Genomic DNA, 19,223 nt, shown 5'->3' with positions numbered 1-19,223 from the left:
AACCTCATTGTCCAAAGAAGGTTGTGCGGGCTGGGCCTTGATTACCAGCAGTCAGCTAAACTCTAACCCTGGGTCTGCTCTCTGCACCCTGGCAGGGTGGGGTGGGCTGTGACTTTCCAGAGGAGGGGCCTTCTCATCCGTGCAGAGGCCAGCAGTGGCGGAGGCCCTGGGTATGCGTCCCCTATGGGAAGAAATGACACATCCCTTCTGTGGGTTCCCACAGTCCCTGCCCTTCTCCATCACAGCAAGGACATTGTTGTCCCTTCTGATTGTCTGCCCTCTGCCCTACCCCCTGTAGAGTGTGGAATGAAGGTGAATGAATAAAGTCTGTGCATCGGCCCAAGCCACTGCCCCACATCTTTGACCACAGTCACATGTGTAACATGCACAGATGTACATGGACACATTAACCAGCTACATGGATGTCTAATATCCTGTTGGAGCCAATGGTGGCTGCAGAGATTCAGTCCCGCTCTCCTACCTTCTTCCTGATCATGTACATCCTGGTAACCAAACTCCTATCCACCACCACTTCAGCCCCGTGTGCACACTGCACAGACCTGTGCACCCAGGAACACCATTCCCCTTCCTCCTAGGTCCACTCCTAGGCTTCCCTCAGCCTCCCATCAATCTGTCACCTACTCCAGGCAGCCTGTGCTGCCTCGCCTGGCTCACGCAGCATCTGCAAGTGCCCAGCACTACGGCCAGATTAGGGTCATGAGAGCCTGCTGAGAAAGGACTTGACCAGGGACGGGAGGGAGGAGAGAGAGGTGGCAGCAAGAAAGGAGCCTGGGGCGGAGGCAGCAGCGGGAGGGGGTGCGCGCGCCGGCGGCCGCAGCCCAGGGCCGGGGCCGCGCGCCCAGCCTGAGCCCGCCCCGCCGCCGAGCGTCACGGAACCTGCTTGAAATGCAGCGGAGGAGCCGGGGCGGGCGGCGGTGGCGGTGGCGGCGGTGGGGGCAGCGGCAGCCCCGGAGCCGCGGCAGGGACGCGGCAGGCTGACAAGCGGCAGCGGCAGCGACACCGGGTGCGCAGGGCGCGGCGGCCGGAGCCTGGGGCCCCGCCATGGGCCGCCCCGAGCGGGGCGCGCTCCGGCCGCTGGCGCTGCTGCTGCTGCTGCTGCTCCGACCCCAGCATCTTGCGGCGGCGGCGGATCCACCACACAGTAGCCAAGGTGCGTGCGGCCGGTCCCGGCTGGGCTATGCGCAGCCGTAGCCACCAACAAAGCGCGGCCCGGAGGCCAAGGGCTGGATTGCACTGCCCCCTGGCCCAGCCCGGTGCTGGCAGAGGCACCCAGTGGGATAGGTACCTTCAGACCCACGTATTCTTTTATCTCCGTCCCGGGCCCCCGCGGCTCCCAGTGTTGTGGGCTCTGCCCTCCTGCATCTGCTTTTGGGGGATGGGGGCAGTAACGGCCGGGCGGGTCGGGAACTTTGCTGGGGTGAGTTGAAGGGGGGTCATTCATGGTTTCGGATGGGCTGTGTGATTCTCGTCGTTGACACGCGCGCTCCGTGGCGGCGGCGAGGAGAGCCAGGCGACTTCCCCGCCTGACAATGCGTTTCCGGGGACCCCCTGAGCGCTGCCGAGATAGAGAGGCTGCGTTCGAGAGGGGGGATGTGCCCGCAACGCCCAGAGAGTGCTTGTGTCGCAGCGTATTTCGGGGCTCCCTGTGGGCTGTGTTTGCGTGGATCTCTATGGGCCGAGTGTGTGGGGGAGTATGACTGAATGGGGGGTATGCCACTAAGTCTTGTGACACCGTCTGTGTGTGCCTGGCCTTATCGTGACACGGAACTGCCCTCCATCCCAAGAACCGTCTTCCCCTCCATCGGATCAAGGGTGCTCGATGTCCCCTGGGTCGTTGCATCACCTCTTTTCCTTTACCTCAGGAGACCCCTGCCTGCTGCCAGGACTGCAGGGTCTGCGGATCCGGCTAACGCCCCCCCCCCCCCCTCCAGGTCTGGTCAAGGAATGTGAAGAGAACCAGTTCCGGTGCCAGAACGAGCGCTGCATCCCCTCTGTGTGGAGATGCGATGAGGACGATGACTGCTTGGACAACAGTGATGAGGAGGACTGCCGTAAGTGGCCAGCGGGGGAGGGAGGGAACAGTGGGAGGCGCCATGCTTAGCGCGCACGTGGTGGCATCTACCCGCCGGGCCACCTTCATGGACCTCACCCCCTCCCCCTAAGCCTTTCGGGCACTGCCTCCATCGGGACTGGGTGACTCTTAGCATTAAGGTGGGAGCTGGGCTGCAGGCTCAGCGTCCTAATGGGGCCGGGGATGAAGCCGGGGCGTTGTAGCACAGGAGGAAGGTACACCCCACCGGGTTGCTGGGTGGGAACTGTGGATAGGGACGCGACTGTTCCTGCGCTCGTCTAGCTTCCTGCGATGCGGCCTCTGAGACTGCAGCATCTGCTCCACTAAATGCGCGGGGGTAACAAAGTTCCACCCAGCTCCGGACCTCGCTGCACTACTTTTCCTGCTCGGTTTCTTTTTGTGAATGAATGGGCTCCCCGGGGCCCCTGATTGGCTGGGCGAGGACCACCCCATCGGCCCCCGTGGCCAGAGCGGCCAATCCTGGTGCGGGCACGTTGCAGTTTTCGGGGCGCTGTGGGCGCTGGGGCCTTGCTCTGGTCCCACCCAGGCCACACCCCTGCGCGCATCCTGCCGGTAGTAGGTGCTGGCGGGACTCCGGAGCTGACGCCCGGCGTTTTTCTGCCTAGTCACGGTGAAGTTCTTTTGTGCTACCCTGGATAGCTGGCCTTGATCTCCAGACCCTCTCGGGCATGAGTCCTGGAGCAGACCAGGAAGGAGGGAACCGGGAGGAAGAGTTTGTTTCCCGAAACGGACCGAGGATCCCGAGGCCGCATGTGATCCCCGGCAGTGTGTTAGTTGCAGGCAGTGTTTTCTGAATGTGGTGTTTTACACCCTGGGGCGGCTGCTTTGGAAGCTCCTTGGTGGAGTGCCCGCGGCTTCCGATGTCTGTGGGACCGGAAGTAAGTTAGCAGACAGTTGCCACGGTGGAGTGTAGTTCCAGGAACAGAAAAACAGGACTTTTAGAAGCATGGACTCAGGTGGTCATTCATTCTTCGTTCATTATTAGGTACCTGCTGTGTGCAGGCACTGGACACTTGGAGAACAGGCCCACCCCCATGGCCGGGGAGAACAGGGTCTGAGAACAGGGTCTGCTGCGGGAGGGGTGTAATGAGAAAGTCAGACCCGAAGCTTCACACGGTGGCAGGTTGGGGGCGGGGTAGAGGAATACCTGGAATGGCACTGACTTGAGTCAGGTTTTTCTGTTTTGTTTTTTATTTTTCAAACTATTTTATTCTATATTTAAGATTTTATTTATTTTTTATATTTTTTTAGAGAAAGGGGAAGGGAAGGAGAAAGAGAGGGAGAGAAACATCAATGTGTGGTTGCCTCTCACATGCCCCCAACTGAGGACCTGACCTGCAACCCAGGCATGTGTCCTAACTGGGAATCGAACTGGTGACCCTTTGGTTCGCAGGCCCATGCTCAATCCACGGAGCCACACTAGCCAGGGCTGTTTTGTTTTTTTAGAGTGGGATTGCCAGTCATTTTCCGAGTTCACTTTCTCAGAGTCAGCCCTGTGACTGGGGCACATCTTTTCCTCCTCCCTCAGTCTCCTCACCTGACCACTTGGGCTAACGATTCCTGCTTTGGTTTAGAGGACCAGTTCTAATAATGTAATCGGAAGTAACGAGAAGTAACGGGCTGTTGTTCGCTGTGTGTCCACTAGAGTGGTTGTACTTAGCTTACATAAACTCCCTTCATCTTTGGGGTCCTACTACTGTTCCACAGACTAAACCAGCTGAGGCACTGAGAGATGAAGTTACTTGCCCCACAGCTATTGAGTTGCTAAGTAGAAGCTTGCATTTAAGCATCTGACTCCAGGGTTCTGAGCCTAATCGTGATTACCATTTGCCAGTGCTATTGAACTTGTGAATATGGCTGAGCTGAGGTAAACTATTACAAATGAGCCTCATCGCAGGGAGTCGTTCTGGTGATTCCCTTAGAGCAGGAGTGCTGAGGGTGTGGCAGGGAAATAAAAACTGCATTTCTGGGCTAGTTTTACCTTATCTCCCTGATTCTTTATAATAGCCATCTTTCGAGAGTAGCTGTGAAGAACATTTTTCTCGTCGTCCTGTTTGTAGATAAGGGTTCTGGCTCAGAGAAGTTGGGTGATTTGCCCAAGGTCACACAGCAGAGGATGACAGAACTTGGTCGGGATGTCTGCCCCGCTCCCAGCGCAGGGGCACTATTTGGGGCGGTGGGGAGTGTGGTGCGGAAGGACCTAAACTGGTGATCGAGGAATGTTGGCCCTGTTGCTCTTCGTCTCTATGTGAAGCTCTGGGCGAGATGAAGATGTGAAGCGGGGGAGGCTGGGCGACCCGGCTGGGACTGTGGGAGCTCTGGGTTTCTGTTTTCGCTGCTCTGAGGTGGCGTGGAGTCACAGGCAGGGAGTGAACAAAAACAAATGACAATGACAGCTTGGAGTGAGAGGGGTGGGGGCTTTGCTGTGAGTACCACGTGTCAGCTCCACACGCTGTCTTCTCTGAGCTTGTTTCCTTGCGACTTGCCAAATGGGGGCAGCTGTTCCCCCATCATAGGTTGTACTCATAGGGAGTCTAAACACAGGGCTGGCACAGAGAAGGGAATGGATGAGTGCCCACACCTCCACGGTCTGTAGAAGGCGGCCTCTGGGAGCCACAGAGAAATCTTGAAGAGGGAGGGTAGGGACTTTGGGTGGCTATGTTGGGCCAGTTGTTCGAAAATGACCTTTCCTCATACCTTCCTTCCTCATCTGGAGAATTCCCCCCAGTCGTGGGCCACCTGCCCAAACCGCATAGCTTTGAACTCTCCTCCCTTCAAGGCTGTTGGCTTCTGCCTGAGCAGCCTCCCTACCTTATATCTGACTCTTCGGCACTCCAACCCTTCCACTCCCTGAGAGCCGCCCCACCTCTGTGCCTTTCCACCTGCAAAATGGGGGTTGCGATTTGTAAGGGAAGTCTGTGTAAGGCACACTGAGTTCTGGCTCCCAGGGAGGCCACAATGTAGCCTGTGAGTACCAAGAGCTGATGGAGGATGCAGGGAGGGAGCTTGCATGTTGAGCTAGCACAGGAAGGCTTCCTGGAGGAGACGGCTAGACCAGGCCTTGAAAGATGGTAACTAATACCAGTCCCTCAGGGCTTACCATTTAAAAATAGGTAGTGCAGTCCCCATTTTAAAGAAGAGAGAACTGGGGCTCAGAGAGGTGAAATGGCCACCCCAAAGTCACAGAACTCCCCAGAGCTGGGGTCAGCACTCAAACGAAGGCCCAAATCCCGATCCTCAGCCACAGCAGGTGGGGCCTGGTGCTCTGGAGATATGGGACAAAACTGGCAGGATGGGGAGGGGAAAGCCTCATGGGGCTTCAGTTTCCAGCTCAAAGGGCCTTCAAAGTGGAGGAAGGCCAGGCCCAAGGAAGCCCCTGGGTAGCCCGGCCAGGGGAAGTTGGGTGGGTCCCTGGCTGTGGACCTGGGTCACGTAGGCCAGCTGGTTCCTTGGCCTCACTTTCCTGTTGCTCCTTAGCGTCTGGGGCAGGGATGGGGCTCTGGTCTCTAGCCAGCCCTTTGCTCCCAGAGTGACAACAGTGAACGCTCACTGTGCACCAGGCACTGGGCTGAGATTCCATGTGTGTCACCTTGTGCTTCTCGATTCTATAAAATGGGCAGCTCTGTGAAGTACCTGCGTTATTCCCATTTTACAAAGGCGCGGAGAAGTTAAGTAACCAGCCCAAGGGTATGTGATCTTTAAGCGAAATCGCTGGGGTGTGAATGCAGGCACCCAGCTCTGGAACCTGTGCTGTCTCAGGCACTAGCTAGTGACCTTGGACCTGTTTTCCCATCTTGAAATAACACCAAACCCTCCCACTGTCCCTCAGCTCTGGAAAGAGTTCTGTGTTTTTCTTTGTGGATGTGCTGAGGGGCTGGGCACGTGGTGGACTGGTTCTGTGCTCAGATTCCTCTACCTTGTCCTGGCTTCTTTGGGCTGCCTTGTTCTCCCAGCCCCCATCACCCCTCCATCCCAGGCTTAATAAAGAGTGGCTGCTGTGAGGTCTCCCATGGCTGAGAGTTCATTAGTTGGGCAAAGCTGGGCTGCGGGAACACTGAGGCCTGCTGGGAAGCAGCCTTGTAAATAATTAAAGCTCTGTCACAGCTCCCAGCCGGGCTGCGGCCCATGTCTGCCCCTCGGTGTGCCTCCTGGCAGTGGCCCATTCTCACAGCCCTGACACCAGGCCCAGCTTCACCTCCTTTCCCGATGGAGTCATCCAGCAGACAGTGCTGTTCCGCTCTGAACCTCGGTTTTCTCATCTGGCCGGGCCGCTCCGTCCTTCCGAGACTCTGTGACCAGCTCTCATGCCCACTTCCCTGTAGCCCATTCCTGTCTCTCGCTGAGAGCCTAGGACGCCACCTGTAGTTTTCGTTTCACTCTCGCTTTCCTACTGCTTCTCGCCTCCGGGTCTTTGCACCTGGCATTCTGTCTGTCTCCAAGCTCTTTCTGCGCCCTCACCTGGCTACCTTCTTTTTGTCACCTTAGAAGATTTGGCTCTTTAGAAGGAGGTGTCACCTCCTCAAGGAAGCCCACCTTGCTACCCTCTCTCTCCAGGCTGAGTGAGATACAGGAGTTGAGAGAGGGACTTAGTGACCTGTGTTGAAATCACAGCTCAGTGGGGCGCTGAATCAGTCACACTTGGTTTTCTATGCCGCTGTCACCTCTGGCTGAATGGACTTGGGAGTGATAATAGTCCCTCCCTCCCAGAGATGATGTGAGGATTAAATGTGATAAAGTATCTGGCAAGCAGTAGATGTTCAGTGAATTGCGATGGATATGACTGTTCTTGGAGGGAGGGTTTTCCCAGAAGCCTCTTGGCACCTGAGACCCCCTGCTGCCCAGATGGGGCTCAGCCAGTGGGTTGTCCAGCCGCAGTGGAGGTTGCCCCAAGGCAACCTCCCTGGGAAGGGAGAAAGGTGCCCTGGGAGGGACTGAGGAAAGAAATGTGTCAAACAGGGTCCTAGGAGGGGCAGAGGATGGCTTATCTCAGGCCTCTGCTTGTTCCAAGGCCGGCTTTTGCCCCGTCTGGCCTGTGCTCCTTTTCTTCCTGGCTGTGCCTGGGAAGGGGGAAGTCCCATAGCCCCCAAGGCTCTGCCCAGCAGGCCCCAAGTTTTCCTCTCTTTTAGGCCCAGATCTGTGCCTCCAGGGCCGGCCCTGGCAGGCCTCCAAAGTGTTTGCTGAAGGCTCTCCCACGGGCCTTCCCACTTCTCACAGGCCCTCCTGGGACTTGGCTTTCTCAGGCCTGGTGAGGATCCTAAGTGCCAAAAGCCTCAGGGCTGGTTGGCCTCCTCCTCCCAGCTGCCTGGAAGTGACTGATTTGACACTTTTCCCTCCTTGGGGAATGTCAGCACAGGTGAAGTCAGAGAGTGCTTTCAGGGAGAGGGTGCAGAGAGGGAGAACCCAGAGGGCTGATGGAGCAGGAGTGTGTGGACTCGTTTGTGCCCGGAAGGGATATAACCCTGTGGGAGCTTTCCTGGCCCCAGGGTGAGAAGTCATAACACCCAGGCCACCCCCAGGAAGCTAGTCCTGGGCCAGGGGGAGGGTGTGGGGCTGAGTTCTGGGGGCTGCATAGCCAGGCCCTGGGGCCTCAGTTCTAAGCAGCACTGATAACCCCTGCCCACAGGTGCCTTACATCCAGATCACTCAGTGACTGAAGGCCTGGGACAGATGCCACCTCCCCCAGGTGGCCTTCCCTGACTGCTTGTCCTCTAGCCTCCTGGTTCTTGCTCTCCTCATACACGTCCTGTTGTCCCCTCAGTCTCAGACCCTTCCCCACATTTTTCATTCCGCCAACGTTTTGCTGGGCACCAGGGGTTCCACAATAAAATGACTAGTGACAGAGAGCTGGGCAATGCACGTTTTGTTAGCTTGGCTCCTTACCACCCTGTGAGGGCGTTTTATTATTATTCCCGCTTTAAAGATGATGAAACTGAGGCTCACATAGGAGAAGTGACTTGGCCAATGTCATGACTGTTAAGTGGTGGAGCCAGGATTTGACCCAAGTTTGTCTGCTCTGGAGACAGGCTCCTTCTCTCCAAGAGCTCTGTCTACTCTGTTGGGATCAGAGACCCGGGGCCCAGAGGGTGGAGAGGAAGTAGGAAGGTGGCCACAGTGCCCAGCTGTGCCTCCCTGGGCTACAGGTTCCCAGCCTCGGGGATAGGGTTGGGAGGGATCCTGTCTCTGGAGGCCGTACAGAGCCCCATTGTAAAGCCCCCCTTTCTAGCCTCGCAGTGTGTGACTCTCCACCGTTCCTGAAGGTCTGTCTTGGCCATTGCCCACGAGGTGGCGATTACTCGTCCAGGCTGTACAGATAGAGACCCTTTGCTGGGATTGTCCTTCTGATTCCCATCCGTCTCTCAGAATCGGCGCGTGGCCGCCTCCTTGAGGCTTTCCTCCTCTTCCTGGTGTCATCTAGCCTCTCCTGTGTCTGGACGCCCATGGCTTTGTGCACACTGTCGCCATCCATCACAGGAGCGCACTGTGCCTCGGGAGTGTCTGCGAGCGGCCACAGGGTCGGCCTAGCACATGGGGGATAGCATATGAATGAATAAACAGATTGAGGAAATGTCACTCACTTTTCAGGGTGAGAAGCTGGTATTGGTCAGATGTGAGGAGCTTCTGAGAAAGTTCTGAGGGGCCCTTGAGGGTGGAGAAGGGAGCTGAGTGACCTCAGGGACAGTAGTCAGGCCCCCTCTAGTGAGCTGGGTCACCTGAAGCCCAAAGAGCCTGAGTGACTTACTGGCAGCCACACAGGCCTCCTTGCGTGCGGGCTTCTCTACACTAACCCTGCAAACTTGGGAGCTTTTCTAGCCCCAGGCTTCACAAGGTGAAGCGAAAGTCCGGTGGCTGGAAATTGGCTCCAGATGTCAACAGAGACCCAGTCTTAGAACTAGCGTCCTCGGTTCTTGGGCAGGACTTGAGTCTGAACAGTATTCTCCCACCTTCTACCCGCCGTGGCACCCATCCCCCACCCCTGTCTGCTCTCCTCTATGCTGGATCAGGGAACAAGGCATTCCCAGGCTAAGGGCTGGACGCAGGCTTCTGCACACAAAAAGGGGCTTTGGGGGACGTCGGGTGCACCTCCGCCCCTGGCTGGGCCCTACCTGTCTGCCCAGGGATTGCTGAGAATTCATCAAAAACAATAATATTAAATGTAATAAGGGTTAATGAGCATGTTTGCTGCTAGGGGCTTCCTCACACAGGACCTCCTCCAGCCAGGGCCAGGAGAGAGCCAAAGCTCACCTGCCCCAGGGGGCCTGGCCAGTTGGCTGCAGGACTGGGCCCTGCCTGTCTGGCTGAGGAGTCCGATGCCACTGAATAGCAGTGTGAGGGGCGCATGGACTGAGCTGCGGCCTCCCTTCCTTTCCACTCCAGGTGCCCCTGTTGGGCAGCCCCCACCAGTGGGTATACTGGCTCCCTCTGAGTAGCTCTGGCCCCTGCGTGCCCCCAAGCATTTTTAATCACCAGCTGTGCTCAGCCTGGCTCCTCCCACATGCTGTATGTCACAGACCCCAGGAGTAGCCCCTCAGCCGGAGTGGCTCCAAGGGGGCCCCGACTCAGAGCTCCCAGTCCACTGCACCTGGACTGACCTCTGTGTCCCTAGCAGGGCCTAGCCCAGGTGCCCACAGGCTGGCTGTTTCGGGGGTATGGAACCCAGCATACTGTCAGGTCCCTCAGAATGCCCACTGGTCACCGAGCAAGCCAGACCCACCAGGCTTCTGGGTCCACAGGGTTCCCATGACCCCTCCCGGCCTCCACACCCCAGCCCCTTGGAACTTGGCAGGACAGACAGCTGGGGTCTGGGAGTCCATGGGCGTGGCCGTGTGGCCACCTGAGTTGTCACAAGGGTCTCTAAGCCAGTTGCCCTGGAAACTGCTTCCGTTTCTAGCCCTCTGAGCCTGTTGGGCCGCAGCACGGCCTTTTCCCGTCAGTGGGTGAGGAACCAGTGGTGGTGCAGGGGTTCCTCATTGCCCCGTTTTCCTGAGGCCCAGGGCCACACAGCCGGGTGTCGTTGGTAGTGCAGATGCTGAGACTCGCTGCACTGGGTTTTATTTATTTATTTTTCCAGTAGAAGTACCTTTTCTGGTTATATGAGTTGTTTCCTACTCGTAGTAATGTTTAAACACACACACAGACGATGCAGAGGAGCAAAAAGAGGGTGGTAACACTCACCCTGGGTTGCACCACCGTGGAAGCGGTGTGTCTCCTCAGTTTTCTGTGCATGTCAGCTTGTGTGTGTGTGTGTGGGCACGCGTATTTTTTTTAAACAAAAACCAGGATGTGCTGTGCCGGTTCTTTTCTCTCCACATCATACCTGTCTCTCCAGGTTGATCACAGTTGCTTCACATCACTGTTCTGAAGGACAAGGCAGTACCCCGTTGCACGAATCGCTCCAACTTAATGACACCATCTCCTACCCACAGGCAGGTGTTTAGGGGACTGCGTGTCTTTCCTGTGTGTTTGTCCCATCCTTTCCTTAAGATGAGTTCTCACCACAGGGATTGCTGAGTGTGTGCGTTTTCATGAGCAAGCCGCGTCGCTCCCTCCTGTGGAGACTATGGGCCCCTCTCACATTGCCACCTAATGCCCCATGGCCCTTCCCAGCCTGCGGCCACTTTGTCCCTGGTTCACAGGGCAGACAAAGTTACCAGACCTGATTTGCACAAGGCAAAGCAGGGAGAAAAGACGGTTGTGTTCTGACCCCAAGGACGCCCCACTCCCACTGCAGAAAACAAAAGGGAACAAAATTTTGTCTTCATCCTTCTGAAGATATTTGTAGAATCCATCTCCTCCACAGTGTTATATTTGTTCTGCTTCCACCCCCAGTTTGCTGTGTGACCCTGGGTCAGTGGCTCTCCCTCTCTGAACTTCATTTCCCCTTTACCCTGGCTCCACCTACACTGCAGCCAGCACTCTGAGCAGTCCTGGCCTGGGGGTGGCAGACCTGTGGCCCTCAAGCTCCTCACTGCCTGGTGATGATTGGTAGGAGCTTGGCTGGTGTGGTGGGCAGATTCTGGGCAGGCAGATATGGAGGGTAGCTGGACTTCTTAGGGTCCACTTCTAGAACTCAGCTGTTAGGCCCAGTTTCCTCAGCCACTTTCCCGTCTTCTACCTTCTTCCTGTGTCCTTGATTGAGTTAGATGCCGTGGAGTGAGGGAGAAAAGTGGAGTCAGGCCCTCCAGACCCGTGGCCCACCAGCTGGGGGACCCTGGTGTTGGGCTTAGGTCCTGAGCCTTAGATCCTTGGTCTGTGAAGTGGGATTGTGAGCCACACGGAGGTGCTTGGCTGATGTCAAATGTTCTTCCCAGAGCTGGTCCTGAAAATGAGCGTCCCTGTCCTCCTTCCCAAGCCTGTGGTCCCCACACAGGGAGCAGCCGACGAAAAAGGACCAGCAGCAGTTTTCCTCCTCCTTCAAGGGCACAGCAAGAGGGCAGCTGCTGAAATAGCAGCAGGAGAGATGTAGGTCGACTGGGCAGTTGGGAGGACTTGGCTCCCTGGGAGAACAGCAGCTTCTCCTGTTAGGAGGGACTGCAGGAATCATCCCATCTGCATTGCCGCCCCGGGGTGGCCGCTTCCTGGGTGGCCTGGGGGAGTTAGCTGATTCAGCAGAGGGAGCTGAGGAGAACTGGTTAGCCAGCCAGGCCTGGCAGGCTTAGCTATTCCAGGAGCGACCTTGGTTCACCAATGGCTCCAAATTGACCGCAGAGAGCTGGCAGCTGATAAGAGGCAGGAAGGCTCCATCAGGCCCAGGTTAAGCTACTTGGGTGAATTGCTGGAGAGCAAGGCTGGGCTTTCCTGGTGGCCCGATTCAGGTCAGTGCTCCTCTCTCCCTCTCCACTTCCTGACCCCGAGCTGCCCTCTGCTGCCAACGTCACCTCGGAGCCCTCTCACGGCCAGAGCCCTCCCCCGGCCGTGTGCCCCAGCATGCCTGCATGGGCCCTGGGCGTGTGTGCTTGAGGAGAGCGTGCACTGAGATCGATGTGACGGTTAGAATACACGGGGCTACAGGGCTAAGGGAACGTTCTTCCTCCTCCCATACTGGCCTAGGAGGCTTGGCCAAGCCAAAGCCAAAGCCTCCCACTGGCTGTTTGTGGTGGGGAATTAATTATTTGTAGTTGGAGAGGCGCCAGCAACCTCTGTTCCCAGCCTCGCCCCACCCCAGAGGCCTCTCCCCACCAAGCCTCAGCGCGAGCCCACCTTCTCGCTTCCACCTACCCAGAGGGCTGAGGTCGATATGAACGCCATGGCGCAGAAGGCAAGGCCTAGGAGTCCCTGCCTGCCCCTCTCACAGTCTCTGCTAACACGGAGCCAGGCACCTTTTGGCCCAATTCTCTGGGATTCTTTTGTTTTTCCCTGAGAGCGGGGTTGTTCACAGGAGTCCATCCACCACAGCCAGGCCCCAGGTGGGGGTTGGGAGGCACTAAGGAGCTGCCCTTGTCCCCTGGGGCCAGGAGGCCCGGGGCAGGGAGCAGGGACTGTGAAATCGAACCCCTCACGCAGGAGACGTGGCCTAAATGTCACAGAGAGCTGGAACCAATGATTTATTAGCTGAACCTGCAGCCATTCAGGGGTTTCCACCTGTTTATTTATTTATTTTTTTTTGCTGAGTCTCACCAGGCCAATTTTTTAATATCTGTGAGCTGCAGAGCAGACTTTATATCAGCTGTGTATGTGACACTCTTTTGTCTCCCTCCTCTGTCCCTTCCACTCTCACCCCCTGCCCCCCTCCCACACACATGCCACAACTGTCTGCTTTTCCTTGGAGCGGAGGGAGCAGGGACAAGTGTCAGCCAGACCTAGGTTTCCATAGCAGTTCCTCTGTGTCCTAGTTGGGGGGCCTGAGGCTAGTCCGTTGAACCTGAACCCCAGACCTAGGTGATAAGTACAGTAATTGCCAGTCCATATAAAGGACCCAAAACCTTGTTGGGTCCCACAGGCCAGTCAGCCCTTCCTACACCAGGACGGGGCCATGCCAGGCACAGAGGTCTGTCAGCCTGTGCAGTTGCAGCCCGTCCCCATGCCGGCTTGTCCCCTAGGTCCCTCGCCCTCCCACTCCTTCTGTGGCCTTTGACCCCTCCCACACTTGCAGCAGATTCTGTGCTGAGTTCTCCACCCCCTCACCCCTTATCTATGTCCTTTAACTGAACCCAGTTGCCACTCCCACCCACCCCGGTGGCTCTCAGCCTCACCTTGTTGCTGACTTGCTGAGTGACCTGAGCAATTCTCTGTCCCTCTTGTCTTCAGCCTCCCCGACCTGTACGAGGAAGGAGCTAGGACTGGACCAGGGGTTTGAGACACTTTGGGTAGCTTTTGAAAGTCAGCTTCCCTAGCTCCTGTCCAGACCTGACTCTAAACCTCGGTTTGCTGTGCAGCCAGTGGGGAGCCATACAGTGAAGACACGCCCTCCTCCCCAGGTCCCCTGCCTCAGACTGCTCCTACACACGTCACCTCGTGCACGAGGGGCCTCCCTGTGACACCGAGAACAGCCAGGCCTCTGACCAGGCTGCCGGGATCCAGTCCATACCTCGCTATTTCCTAGCTGTGGTGCCCTGGGCAAGTCGCTTCACCTCTCTGAGCTCTTGCCTTGTCTAGAGCCACCAATACCTAACCCTCAAGGTGGCCGGTGGGTTACGTGAGTTAATTATGAAGAGCACTCAGCAGTGCCTGGCCCATGATCAGTGCTCAGGTCAAGGTTAGCTGAGCTATTCTGACCCTCCACGAACCTTCCTTTCCTGTCTACTTGAGGAATCCCCTCCCAGGCCAGCCATCTTCACTGCTGGGTAGGACGGGAGGGGTTCCTTTGTCTCCTCTTCTTCCCTGTGTCCCCAGGCCGTAACTTACTGTCCTAGTTTAATTAGGAAGAGTCCTTCCAGGGACCTCATTAGGAAATGAGCCCAGAGCCTCAGGGACCTGTGGGAGGGGTGGGGTGCAGGAGGAGGCCGCCTTGTGCCTGACCCTGCCCAGCCCTTGGTCTTGTGCCCCAAATATGCCCAAGGAGGTAAAGGAGCTCGCCCCTTCACTGGGGGACACAGATCTGTGATGTGCAGTGTGGGTAGCCCATGCTTCCGTCCTCTGTCTGCTGCCCGGCTCCAGCCTTGTCCCCGGATGGGGGTGGGGAAAGTTCAGAGAGGGGGCTTCTCTGGTTCTGTGCACAGAACCTGCCCACACGCACTGGAGGGAGGGGGGCGAGCAGGAACCTCCTCAGTCCCTGGCACCAGTCCTCAGTGTGGACGTCACCCGGGCCTCAGCTGTCACAGCCACCAAGTCCTTAGTTTCCTCTCCTGCCACCTGCCAGTCCAGGCCCTGTCCCCGTCCGTCTGCAGCCTCCCAGGCCCGTGGCAGCAGCACTGACCACGGCTGCATGGCAGCCGAGTGCTCTTAAATGTGCAGCTCTGTCCTGTCCTTGCTCCGTGTCCACTCAGTCAGCCTGACTGGCACTCGGGGCCCTTCAGGACCTAACGTGCACCCGCAATGGCCCCAGCCCCTGACCTCACTGTCCGCTTGTCCCCCGACCTCACCATTCCGTGCTCCAGCCGTGCCTCGAACGAGGGGATGTGTTACAGAAGCATCACCCTCTCACGTGGGGTTTCCATCTGCCCGAAGGCCCTTGCTCGGCTTGTCTGACCCTGCTTGGCCTCAAGAGTTTCCAGAGACCTTCCCCAACAGGTGGGTCAGGGCCTCCTCTGGGCTTTGACCCTGTGTTTCCCTCTGTCTCCATCCTTGCCAGTCCGCACGGACATGATCTGGTTGAGTATGGGGTTCACACCAGACCTCGGGCCTTGAGGGGACCTGGCCAAAGCCTGTGAGGGAGCGGGGAGGGGGGGGAGGAGGCACTGGGTTGTCACATATGCCTCCCACCCAGCCTGAGTTGTGTTTCCTCTCCCTCACGTGCCTCACAGTGTGTGTCCGAACGTGGGTGTTTCTGTGACTCCCACAGAAGCATCTGGTGTGGACTGAAGCCTTTGAGTCCGCGCTCCGAGTTTCACTGAAGGCCTCTTCTGTGCCGGTGCCCTGACGGGACCTGGGGGGGGATGGAAAAGCAGGCCCTGTCTTCCAAAGGGCAGCCACCTAACTCAATGTGTGGCCTTAGGCAACTGGATTCCCTTCTCTGAACCTCAAGCTTCCTTGGCTATGAAAAGGCTGGAGAACCTAAGACCCCTCCTCTTTTCCTGGGCACATCTGTGCTGGGGTTGGGGTGAGACATGGTCTCACAGGGAGGGCCTCAAGACTACAGCTGAGCCAGAATTTCCTCTCCATCCGGCCACTGAGGCCTTGGGCCAAGTTCACAGGGTAGGGAGTGAGCAGGAGTTTGACTCTTCTGTGAAATGCTCACTGCTGCATTTGCCCACTCTTTGGTGTTGCCCAGTGCCTGCTCTCACATAGGGCTCACCCTGGTGTGCTCAGAACTACCTCTGCTTTCAAACTAAAAGTCCTGTGTTAAACTGGACATTACAGGCAGTCTGCCTGCACCCCATGACCCCTGGTTGCTGCCCCCCCCAGGTTGGCAGCAGGGCTTCCCCATTATTTGTGGGTTCTGCTGCCAGTTGGTCGGGAGTTACTTAAAGAAAAAAACTAAAAAGCTGATTTCTTCCTCATGTTTTTGGGGGACCCAAGGAAACATAAAACCCCTTAGAAGGAAGGTCTGGAGGAACCAGGGCCCAGCATCCTGTCTGGGGTGCTGGCCATCATCCCCGCCCTGCCTGTAACACAGCCGTGTGACTGCTCTCTGGGCCTCAGCTTCCCCGGCTCTGCCCTGCGCACCACACGCTAACAAGGTGAGGGTCATGACCGTGATGGCCCTGCCTGCATTCTTGCTGCCATTTATAGCCTTTAAGACATTTTTCTGTGTGCCTTGTACCATTCTGGCCTCTCCACTTCTAAGAGGAGGGCAAGCTGGTTCTCATGCCCCCTGTAAGTGGAAAGAAGCTGGGGACACCAAACCTTTGCCTGCACAAGGCTCTGTGATTCGCAGAACCCTTTCCACGTACTGTCTGCAGGCTCCTAGTAGCCCTTGGGAGGCAGGCCTGACAGGATTTACTGCTCAGTTGTACAGATGGGGACACTGAGCCCACAGTCCCACAGGGTTCTGACCCCTTAATGGGCCTGGACAAAGAAGGTGAGGGACGAAGACAGACAGGTGGCCTGCTGTGGCGGTGGCGTGTGAAGGCTACAAGTAAGTGGGAGTCCCTGGCTGGCTGGCCCTCTTCCCCTCCCCACTCCCACTTTGTCAACGTCTTCATCAGCAGGAAAGATGCAAATAGACAGACGGGAAAGAAGACACAGAGGAGCGGGGAGAGAGGGGACATGGCGGCTTGGGGGGGAGTGCCGGGGAGGCAGAGGGGCGGGGGAGGCGTCCAAACAGAGTCGCTACTTACTCTTGTGGTTCTCACAGTCTGTCTGCACCGATTCCTGACAGATGGAGGGTAGGGGAGATCTGGTGCCAAGAGACTGTCACCGCAGGCGGGCAGAGTTGGGGGAGGGTGCTTTGTGACCAGGGTTTGTATGGGGAGGGGGCAGCAGCTGGTGGTCTGGCTGCTGGGCCTCCTTGGAGCCTGCTCCCCGGGAACCATGGCCGGGGGCGGGGGGGGATGGATGCTGTGGGGCAGGAAAGTGGGCAAGGGGTGAGCCCACCACCTGCCTGGGACTGGCCGTGCCCTTGCAGAGACGGCCGCCCCTCCCTCTTCCACATCCCACTGCTGGCAGGCTCCTTCCTCCAGGGCTACCTCCCACCCATCCCTTACTGGCATCGGGGGTAGGCAGGGGCTCTGGGGGCTGGCACTGATCTGTGGTCAAGGTGGATCAGGGCAGGGAGCGCATGGACATTGTGAGGCACCGGGAAGCCCTGAGGATCACGGGGGAGGCTCAGAGCAGGGCAGAGCCCAGCCTCGGGTCTGCTGGGCCAGCGCTCGGCCCCTCTCTAAGCTGCCCTGGGTGTTTCCCGAGCCTCCTTCATGGCAAAGTGCCTCTTTTTCCTCCAGGCTCTGACACATTTGCAAGGGGTAGGCAGGCCTGACCCGGGGTCTGTTGGCACCTTCAGCATCTCTTGCCTTTTCAGAGTGTGGGTTTCTCCAGACAGGACTGGGTCTCATGCTCTTTCCCAGCCCCCCAGCGCCCAATACAGGGCTCAGTACAGAGGAGCGGCCAGTGAATGCTTGTTGAATGAAGAGATGGATCCCTTGTTTGTACACCTCCTGGGACGAAGGCTTTGCTTTTTCTAAGGAAGTTCTATTTTCCAAAATAAGGTTCTTTCTGATTCTGTCCTGAGAGGTCCTGTTGGTCCCAGGCCCATCACCGGGGTCACACAAAGACCCTCAGGCTGATTCTGCTGCCCTAGAGCCGACCTGTAGAGACTAGAGACACCTGTGAGCCACCCGTGTCCTCAGGGCACTGGCAGGGCTGGGCCCCTGCCCTGCTCCCTGGTTGTGACCGGTGAGCCCTCACGTCCATGCTGAGCTCTCACTCCCTGCCGGGGGTGTCTCATCTGACCCCCACATCGGCCCCAAAGGTAGGTACGGGTCGCGAGCGGCTCCCTCAAGCCCATGTGGCTAGTGTCTGGGTCAGGAGGTGGAGGGTTGCCAGAAGGGCCAGGGAGGTCCCCTGGAGCTGGGCACTGTGGCAGGCCTCGGGGTACATGGGGCTGGGGGGCCTGAAAAGCAGTCACACTCCACAGCTAGACCCGCCCCAGCCCCTGTGCCCTTCCGCCCCTCACTATTCCCAAGCAGATCCTTGACTCCAGGACTCCAACTGGGCAGCCCCTCAGGTGAGATGTGGGTCCTGGGGCCCAGAGCTCCTCCTGCACCCTGGAGACCAGGGTATGGGGTACCCCTGTGGTGCCCAAGGACCTTAACACAGCCTGATCTGTTCAGTGACCCAGTGCGTGTGCAGCACGCAGGCGGGGGCCAGGTGTGTTGCGATGGGTTGGTGAGCACGGGGCCTTCCTCCTGCTGCTGCTTAAAGTTGGCTCTGATCAGAGGCTTCTTCCCATTAATATTAATAATGGCAGTCATTAATGATAAATTACGGTGTCTGCCCCGTGCCAGGGCTGGGCTGAGTACCCTGGAGAAAGCTGAGAGGTGGTACCGAGCCAGAGAGCAGGGGCGGACCTTCCACTATATTTACCTCCTCCCCTGTGTCTCTGCACTTGGGGGGCAGCTTAATAAAGTCTCGGGTTGAAACACAGGCACCTGGCCCTCCCTGGTGGGATACCCACTGCCAAAGAGCACACTTCTCCCCTTCCTCCATCATTCACAGATGGATTCCACAAACATGATGTGCCCCACCCCTGGCATGGCCCCCACTGCCTGACCTTTGCCCTCCCCTTGGCGCTAGGGATCCTTCTAGAGGCTCTGCAGTGCAGTGGCTGTGGGCTTCCCCCCCCCCACTGACTGTCTGTGTCGCCTTGGGCAAGTCACCTCCCCTCTCAGTGCCTTGGTTTCTCATCTGTACCACGAGGTTATGACAGCCCCTACCCCAGAGGATTAAACAAGGTGATGGGCACAGGGACAGCAGCTGCCACCACTTGCTCTGGTGCTCGTGACGGGGTGAGGAAGTGGAGATCTCAGAGCAGCTCTGCTCTCCGAGAGCGGCCTCACGAACCCTCTGCCAGCCCCGTGAGGGGGATTTGTCCTGTCCCCATTGCTGCCAGGCATGGTGAGGCGCAGAGAGGTCCCTCAGCATGAGAGTGGCAGATTCAAACCCTGGTCTCAGACTCTGAGGCCCGTGCGTCTAGCACTGCGCTGGGCAAGGACGGAGAGCTCAACCTGGAAGCGCCTGTGGAATTGGAGTTACAGAGGCTCCTGGCTTCCTGTGCTGATCCCCTGCATGCCTCCAGCCCCCACATCCCAGATCCCAAATCCCTCCTAATCCTGGGAGAGAGGCAGCCCCCATGGTCATGTCTGTCAGCAGCTCCAAGAGCCCTCCCTGGGCCTCTCGCCTCCCATGTGAGCGGAGAAGCGGCAGGCGAGGCCCTGGGCTGCAAAGATGGGGGGTTCCCAACCACGGCTGTGATCTGTCACAACATTAATGTTAATTAAGCCTTGTTAACTCAGCCCTCTGCTTACGCAGAACTCCTGACAGCAAATTACTCGTAAGTGAAGCAGTAAATTTATTG

General features: G+C 57.7%; 1 protein-coding gene across 8 annotated transcripts in view; it reads left to right on the top strand.

Moving 5' to 3' along the window:
* The first annotated feature begins 902 nt into the window (after positions 1 to 902).
* The window catches only part of LRP8 (LDL receptor related protein 8), a 76,342-nt gene continuing 58,021 nt past the window's right edge, over positions 903 to 19,223 (top strand). For 2 of the 8 annotated variants that reach the window (XM_037161835.2, XM_053655537.1), the window contains exons 1-2: positions 903 to 1,171; positions 1,953 to 2,072. In XM_037161835.2, the coding sequence (XP_037017730.2) occupies positions 1,063 to 1,171; positions 1,953 to 2,072 (229 nt within the window). In that variant the 5' untranslated portion in view covers positions 903 to 1,062. The remainder of the gene's footprint in view (positions 1,172 to 1,952; positions 2,073 to 19,223) is intronic. The other 6 variants (XM_037161853.2, XM_037161845.2, XM_037161838.2 and 3 more) reach the window with 5 other exon arrangements.

Source organism: Artibeus jamaicensis, unplaced genomic scaffold (assembly GCF_021234435.1).
Source record: "Artibeus jamaicensis isolate MK-2021 breed Jamaican fruit bat unplaced genomic scaffold, CSHL_Jam_final scaffold_1019, whole genome shotgun sequence".
Lineage (NCBI taxonomy): Eukaryota > Metazoa > Chordata > Mammalia > Chiroptera > Phyllostomidae > Artibeus > Artibeus jamaicensis.
Note: the sequence above shows the minus strand (reverse complement) of the source record. Positions and strands in the feature narration are given on the sequence as shown.